Genomic DNA, 9,164 nt, shown 5'->3' with positions numbered 1-9,164 from the left:
TTCAAGTTGAAACATTAACAAATATCAGTCAAGTTGAAACATTAACAAATATCATTCAAGGTGAAACATTAACAAATATCATTCAAGGTGAAACATTCACAAATATCATTCAAGGTGAAACATTCACAAATATCATTCAAGGTGAAACATTCACAAATATCGTTCAAGGTGGAACATTAACAAATATCGTTCAAGGTGGAACATTAACAAATATCATTGAAGTTGAAACATTAACAAATAAAGAGATAAAACAGTCATGTTTCATTTAGTGCTACTTCCAGATCATTGTTTTTAATCATTTCATTACAAAGCTTTGTGTATCTCCAGGAGCCAGGGAAAGTTGGAAAACATAAAAAATATCAAAGATTTTATTGTTGATTTCCATTTTGTATCCTGAAAGCCATACAAACTGTATTGCTGGATTCAACATGAAAAACCACTATCAAATCTGATTTTTATGGTAAACAAGGAGTTATATTGTAGGGTAGTTTTTTTGTTTTTTTTAAAGAATGGAACAGCATCTAAAAGGATTAGGATACCATGCTGTTTTATTCTGCTTTATGGTAAGTGAGGAATTAAGCTGTAGGGTAGCTTTATAATATGAATACTTAATAAATGTAATTATTAAACTGTATTTATAGTCCAGGTTAGGTTTAGTTTTAAGATGTTGGTGTAAAAACATACGAAATGACTCGGAAATTCCTCCTGTAACACATTTATTTCTATATTAAGAACAAAATGTAACTGGAATTAAAATTCTTTTATCCTTTACTTCTTTGTGTCATTAGGTATGGCAGACCCTTGTCAACTTGGTAACAATGGCTGTTCTCACATATGTGTCCTGAATTCTGGCAGGAAACCAACCTGTGTTTGCCCTTATGGAATGCTTTTATCAAGTGATGAGAAGACATGTAAAAGTAGGTTTTTAATATCTTACATATACCATTGTCTTCTCTAAGAAGTTAAGACATGTAAAAGTAGGTTTTTTAATATCTTACATATACCATTGTCTTCCCTAAGAAGTTAAGACATGTAAAAGTAGGTTTTTTAATATCTTACATATACCATTGTCTTCCCTAAGAAGTTAAGACATGTAAAAGTAGGTTTTTTAATATCTTACATATACCAGGCATTGTCTTCTCTAAGAAGTTATGTCATTTCTATTTGTAATTTCTTAACCTTAGGGAAGAATCAGAATTGTTCTTAAGATAGTGGCAAAAGTACCAGAGGGGGGGGGCAGCTGGTGCAATGCACCAGGGCCCCCAGCCTAGTAGGGGCCCATCTCGATGTCAGGATCAATAAATCAATTTTATGCATTATAAATACAAAACTATATATTTACTTTTTAATGTCTATTGAAAAACTAAAAATTATTTTTCAAACTGAAAATACTTAGAAAATAAAAAAAACCTTGTACTGTAATTTTATTTTTTTATATAAGGGGATTTCTCTATACACTTCACATAATAGCACTCGTTCCCAGATTCGATTGCTTAGAGTGGACCGTAACTCTGGGCTTGGTCTCCACCAATAATAGTTCATTTTTTTTATAACTGAATTTCAGAATGATGTTATCACTAGCCAACCACAGCCTTAGATGCCTGGGGGTTGTAATATTACATTTCCCATGTCTAGTAACCAAGAATAATGTGTCTGGACATAAGCAGGAAATAAGTACATGCCAGAAACTGCTGCTTTTGCGAGAGTCAGTCATTTATTTATCCGTGTGTGATACATATTTCATGCAATACTACTACTTGGTTGTTGGTGGCAGGTGTGGACCCAGTGGTGGATTACATTAATATTTGAATAACTTCTCCCTTAATAATTGAAAATGTCTGAACCAAGCATAAAAGTGGTTACCAAAAAAGCAAAGCAAAGCAAAAAGAGAGGATAAAAAAAAATATTTCTAATTTACCAAAAACTAGACTAATCTAACAAATAATTATAGTGAAGAAACAGGTTGTTCAAGTACGTGTTTAAAATTTAGTTAGGACAAAAAATCAAGTACTGTAACTCATTTAAATGTGATTGAAATAGAGTCAAATACAAATAAAGAATCTTATGAAGAAACAGCTGAAATACCACTAATGGACTCGATATTGTCATCTGACCAAGGACACTTTCCTGCAAATATTGAAAACAGTGTGCTAAAAATGTTTAATTATATCAAAGGGATTGTGTAGACCCAAAGAACTATTTCCCAGGGATGTGAATCAGGGTGATCGATGTTTTTCAGTAGCTTTTTTATTCTAAGAAATTGAAATTGAGAATGGTGCTGCCTAGAATGTGGTTGTTATTTGCCAGTAACAGATAGTGCATATTGTGAACTATGCTGATTTTTTTGCCAATTGTAAGTCTTCTTCTTTTAATGATGCTTGTTCATGATGTCAGAAAAATACGTAGGTTCAAGAAGTCTTAATATAAAATGATAAAACCCTATATCCCAGGCATTTTTGAAAGGTAGACTCTTCTTCTTCAGGGGCAAACTGGGAAAGACTCAAAAAAATTCAGACAAATGAATGCACAAGAACACATCTTGTTGCTTGTCTGACAATACAAAGATGATGTTTAACAAAACCTTAGAAGAACAACATGAAAATGAAAAACAGAAGGAAATAAAATTTTGCAGAGTTGTTTTAGAGTGAATAATTAATATAACATGTTAGCTTCTACAATCTTGCTCTTTAGAGGACACAGAGAGAGCTTTGATAAACCTGATAGTGGAAATTTTCTTTCTGTTATTCAACTGTTAAAAAAATATGGTCCTGTTCTTGCACAGTTACTTGAAAATTGAAAAGAAAAAAGGGACAAGTCAAATATCTTAGTTTTAAAATACAGGATTAAGTTATCATGATAAGTGCTAAAAAGTCAGAAGAGAAATTATTGATGACATAAAACCAACTCTGTTTTTTTTTTCAATAATTATAGATAAAACACAAGACATTTCAAAAGTCAATCAAATGAGTCAAATCTTTTGATATATTAAAATAAACACTAACTCAAACGGACTTCATTGTGACTTTGAAATCAAGGAATCATTTGTTGGATTTCATCAGGTTTCTACTCAAACTGCTATTGGATTATAAAATGAAATTGTTAATTCAATTGAAGAAAATGGATTCATTTTGAATCAATTCCATGGTCGAGGGTATGATGGTGCAGCAAATATGAGCAGTATATATATTTGGGAGTTCAAGCAAGAATAGCTGAAAGAGAACCAAATGCTGAATACATTCATTGTGATGCCCATAATCTAAATCTTGTTCTCATTGATTGTGTTCAAAATATCTTTGAAATTAAAATCTTTTATGATACTGTTGAACATCTTTGATTTCTTTGGTTGTAGTATAAAACGGCAGGCTATGTTAAACAAATTGGCTTCTGTCTACAACGTTATTGAGAAAGTAACACTTGAAAGATTATGTCCAATTCGATGGTATTCTACTCATGATTCACGAGTTGCATTAAGATTCCGCTATTCAGATATTGTAAAAGGGCTTTTGAAAATAATTGTCCTCTTATCTAATGAAGCAAACAGAAAAGTTTGAGTTTATTTTCATAACTGTTCTTCAAACAAAATTATTGAATATTTTGCACTGGGGACCACGATGACCAAGTTTTTCCACTGTTTCAGGTATTGTCTTCTAAATTGGCAGAGGTAAAAATATAACCATATTTTCTATTTCTGAATATAGCTGTATAATGATCTTGTTTTGTGTGTAGCACTGAGGAAATTCTTTATATAGTCTGTATATTTTTACTAATTTTTGTATGTACACTCTTAAAAAAGTTTACTTTTTTAGATTAGTCTAAAAGTCACTAATACTATAAGAAATTGATTAAAAAAGTTTTTTTTTTGAAGTTAACAATAACTGTTTATGGTTTTTGATTGAACAGAGCCAGCGTATCTACTTGTCTACTTCTGTAGTGAAAGTAATGGTACAAAAAACATTATTGGTATTAAAGATCTAAACATATCAAGTACAAAGTGGCTTTATCCACCTATTTCATTGGGAAACAACCAGGTATGTGAATCAGAACATAAACTAATATTGAAGAACATTCATAACTGAAAAAAATATAAATAATGATTCTATGTTTTTATTTAAACTGATAAGACTAACTTTTTTGTTATTGAATTCTCTTATCTGTATGAGAGTTACTTCAGAGCTAGTATGTTTTTTTTTTTACTTTAAGTATTTGTCCAAATGTATAGAATAGTGTATCTTGTAGATGTCATTCTGACTGTTAATATGTGTAATAGACATAACTCATTGTTAATAAATCATCACAGTCTAATATAATGCCTTGTAATAGATGTAACTCATTGTTAATAAATCATCACAGTCTAATATAATGCCCTGTAATAGACGTAACTCATTGTTAATAAATCATCACAGTCTAATATAATGCCTTGTAATAGATGTAACTCATTGTTAATAAATCATCACAGTCTAATATAATGCCTTGTAATAGACGTAACTCATTGTTAATAAATCATCACAGTCTAATATAATGCCTTGTGTATATTTGGTAAAATTAATATTGAATAGTGTAGTGGATTGTCATTTATAATTTGCATCAATAGCTCAATAAATTAACTTTCTCACTATAGGCTTGGTCGATTCGACTGAGTTTTTGTCCCTAAAGTGGCCATCAAAGTTTCCATACTATAACTTTTAATATATTTTTTGTATCTTCACAAAATTTGGAAAGCTTTCAATACATACTACAAGTCTTTTGTACACAAAAAATCAGATTTTTTTAATAAAGTGTTTTTACTAAAAATTTGTCTTTGAATATATATATATATATAGTAAAGAGTGTTGATTGCTCTGAGTGAAAAGTGATTTTCATGTTAAGATTAAAAGTACTTTTTCATTTGAAATTTGTCAAATTTCATTTGTAAAACCTAAATAAATATCCAAAAAAATTTTTTTTTCAGTGAAACTTTTGTATTTTATCTATTATTTTTTTATCCTAACTTTATACCCATTCGACCAACTTGACAGACCATAAATAAAAAGTATGAACTAAATCTGAATTACTATTTTTTCTTTCTAGAATGACTGCAAATTCAAATATGAGACTACAATTGCTTATCTTAAATAGCTTAAAGCTTGTAACAGAATACATTTATTTGTACTTAATTTTATTGGTTTGTCTAACTAACGATCCTGCCACACAAGTTGTAAATTCTTCAGTTAAATGTGCAGCCCACATTATCATATCAAATTATGTAATGCAAGTGCTACTTATACTTCATGAAGAATTTTTATTTTTCATTATCATACCTAATCTAACATTATCTGACCATATAAGTTTTTAATTTTTACATTTTAGGTAGTTCTGTAATGAAAAACAAGAAATATAATTCTTATCTCGGTCCTTATGTTTTTTGCTGTCAACTGTCAATGAAACTCAATTCTACATTTTTATATGGGCCTGGACATGGCCAGGTGGTTAGGGCACTCGACTCGCAATCTGAGGGTCACGGGTTCGAATCCCTGTCCTACAAAACATGCATGCCCTTTCTGTCATGGGAGCATTATGTGATGGTCAATCCCATTATTTGTTGGTAAAAGAATAACCCAAGAGTTGACAGAGGCTGGTGATGACAAGCTGCCTTCCCTCTAAATTAGGAACAGCTAGTGCAGATAGCCCTTGTGTAGCTTTGCAAAATTCAAAACAAATCAAACTTTTTTATACTAATGGTACTAGTACACAAAATAATTTCTATTTAATTAAACATTGCACCTAAGAACACAGAAGAATAAAATACACAAAGCAAGCAATGTCTTACAAATATCATAATTTTTCTGGTATTCTAACTGTGCGATAAGAGCCTTTAAAAATTCAGCTAAGCTTGCCAATGTGAACTTTTTGAGAAAAAGTTTCAAATTGGAGGTGAAATAGCCTATTCTATGCAAAAAAAAACAACATAAAATACATAATTTGATAGATTAAAACTTTGGCTTTCTATTGCTTATAAATAACATAGAGAGAACTATTGGGAATTTGTGAAAGAGAGGATGTGACAGGTGGGCATGGCAAATAAATCTGATTTTCTAGTTTATGATTCCATAAACACATAAGATTGAAGGCTATAAAAATATGCTTTTTCTGAGTAATATCTATATTGTAATGAGTAATTTATGTTAAATTCCATACTTCTTGTAGGGGGCGTTAAATGTAATGTGAGCTGCATGTTCATGTGATTTACAACTTATATGGTACAAATATCAGTTAGACATGGTTCAAAGGGAAATAAAACAATAAAATTTAAGTAGAAACAGATGTATGAGTTTAAAGCTGCTTAGGATAAACAAGTGTAGTTTCATGTTACAATTTGAAGTCATTCTAGAAAGAAGAAAAGGATAATTTAGATTTATTACATTTTTTCTATAGCGGTTACAAGGTCTGTCAAATTGACCAACCTTGTATAGAGTTAGAGTAGAGTAGAGAAAATAACAGATGAAATATGAAGTTTTACAAAAAATAGTTTAAATTTATGTAGGAGGTTTTAGAGATTACACAAATGAAATTTGATAATTTTGAGAGGAAGAAAAATACTTTTAATCTTAACATGAAAATAATTTTGCACTCGCACTAATAAAAAAAAATAACTTCATATATTCACAGATAAATCGTTAGTAAAAATACATAATTTCAAAATTAAAATAGACGTCTAATGTTTACATAAAGTCTGCCAAAGTTTTTGAAGATAAACATACTGTAATAAAAGTTATAGTATAGTAAAGAAATTGTAATGAGTACAAAGTGGTCATGTGGTTGGTCCAATCGACTTGACCGAGCCCATAGCCACGAAGTTAATACATCACAGATAATATTAACTAAAATACTCTTATGTATCAGGTTGAAATTGGTAAATATAACTTGTAAAACAAGTACAAAATGGTTATGTAGATGGTCAGTTCGACTGACCTGTGGTGAGAGAGTTAATTAAACTTTGAATGTAACTCTAAAGTGTTGTGGCATGGGCATTTGACCTGCCCATGGTGAGAGGGTTAATACCCAGGTGCACAAGAACCTGACAACTGTTTCTGTTTTGTCAGTGTCATTCTGATTTTTCACTTTTTTCCTTTTTTAATATGATTTTTGCTTTTTAATAAGCTTCAATTTTTAGTCACTTATATCCCATAATTTATACAAACATTGTTTGTTAAAATTTCATATTAGATTAAAAGTTCTGTGTTCTTGTTTAATTTGTAAATTTAACTTACAACATGCAACAAATTAAGGTAAGCAAGGGCACTGCCATTTCCTTAAGGATTATATACGCTTGGAGTAAATGATAATAATGCAAAGTTATTGTTATCATGAGCTTATATGATACATCAGGTGTTATGAAGAGTTGGATTAAATAATAACACCGAATATTATTGTTATCATAAGTTTATATGACATATCAGGTGTTATGAAGAGATGGATTATATAATAAGACCAAATATTATTATCATTAGTTTGTATGATACATCAGGTGTTATGAAGAGTTGGATTAAACAATAACACCAAATATTGTTATCATTAGTTTATATGATACATCAGGTGTTATGAAGAGTTGGAATAAACAATAACACCAGAAATAATTATTATCATGATTTATATGAAACATCAGGTGTTCTAAAGATTTTGATTAAACAATAACACCAGAAATAATTATTATCATGATTTATATGAGACATCAGGTGTTCTGAAGATTTTGATTAAACAATAACACCAGAAATCATTGTTATCATGATTTATATGAGACATCAGGTGTTCTGAAGGTTTTGATTAAACACCACCCCTCAAAATCATCATTATCAATTTATATGATACATCAGATGTTCTAGTTGTACCCAATTAAAATAGAAGGTACTCCTGATCATGTGGTTTGTGGAAATAGTGTGTGTGTGCCAATTAAAATAGGAGGTACTTTTGATCATGTGGTTTGTGGAAACAGTGTGTTTGTACCCAATTAAAATAGGAGGTACTCCCGATCGTGTGGTATGTGGAAACAGTGTGTTTGTACCAATTAAAATAGAAGGTATTCCTTATCGTGTGGTTTGTGGAAATAGTGTGTGTGTGTGCCCAGTTAAAATAGGAGGTACACTTGATCCTATGGTTTGTGGAAGAAGTGTTTCTGCACATGTATTAATCACCAGGATCACTAGTACTGGTTCATTAATTTAAAGGGAGGGAAGGAAGGAACTGACTTAGTTTAAACTAAAAAAAATTGAAATTTTTTTTCTATCAATATTTATATGTATCAAGCTTTTAAAACATTTTTGTAAAACAGCAACAGAAGAGTATTTTAAACATTCATTTTTGTGAAAGTCCAAATGGAATTAAATGAAATAACTGATAGACCTTATTACAATTAAAGCAAGGAAATTAGCTGACTTACCCATAATATGTAATGCAAAAAATAGAATATTTTATTCTGCTGCATAATAAAACACTCATGACTTTGTTTCCCACTTCTAAAGATAACATGTAAAACATATAAATGAGTGTAGGGAAACTTTTTAAGATAACTTTAATTATAAAGGTTTATGTTCTTAAGGGGCCATTTTAATACCTGTAGCTTTACCTTTAGTTTGCTGGTAAATACCACTGACAAAAATGATAAGTTTGTAGATTTATTAGTACCTGTAGTTATACCCTTAATTGGGTGGTAAGTACCACTGCAACAGTGGCAGTTTGTGGAATTATTAGTACCTGTACCCCTAATTTAATGGTAAGTACTAACTAAAGAATAGGTTCACAGACTTAATATCATAAAACTAAAATAAGGACCAGACTTCAACAGCACCTCTATAGTTTCAGAAATGAATCTACCAAAATTGCTGCAATGATCCCCATTCTTCATGTAACTGTGTTCAAAATTGCTGCAATGATCCCCATTCTTCATGTAACTGTGTTCAAAATTGCTGCAATGATCCCCATTCTTCATGTAACTGTGTTCAAAATTGCTGCAATGATCCCCATTCTTCATGCAATTGTGTTCAAAATTGCTGCAATGATCCCCATTCTTCATGCAACTGTGTTCAAAATTGCTGCAATGATCCCCATTCTTCATGTAACTGTGTTCAAAATTGCTGTGATGATCCTCCTATTCTTTTGTAGTGGTGTTCAAACCTTCTAGTGATGATCCC

At 30.6% G+C, this 9,164-nt stretch overlaps 1 protein-coding gene across 1 annotated transcript in view; it reads left to right on the top strand.

The window, feature by feature from the left end:
* The window catches only part of LOC106467206 (very low-density lipoprotein receptor-like), a 37,029-nt gene that overhangs the window by 21,758 nt on the left and 6,107 nt on the right, over positions 1-9,164 (top strand). Inside the window, exons 8-9 of the mRNA XM_022395334.1 lie at positions 789-917; positions 3,901-4,028. Coding sequence (XP_022251042.1) covers positions 789-917; positions 3,901-4,028 — 257 coding nt within the window. The remainder of the gene's footprint in view (positions 1-788; positions 918-3,900; positions 4,029-9,164) is intronic.

The sequence above is a fragment of the Limulus polyphemus genome, unplaced genomic scaffold, assembly GCF_000517525.1.
Source record: "Limulus polyphemus unplaced genomic scaffold, Limulus_polyphemus-2.1.2 Scaffold2528, whole genome shotgun sequence".
Taxonomy (NCBI): Eukaryota; Metazoa; Arthropoda; class Merostomata; order Xiphosura; family Limulidae; genus Limulus; species Limulus polyphemus.
The sequence above is the reverse complement of the archived record's forward strand: the minus strand, read 5'-3'. Positions and strand labels throughout refer to the sequence as shown.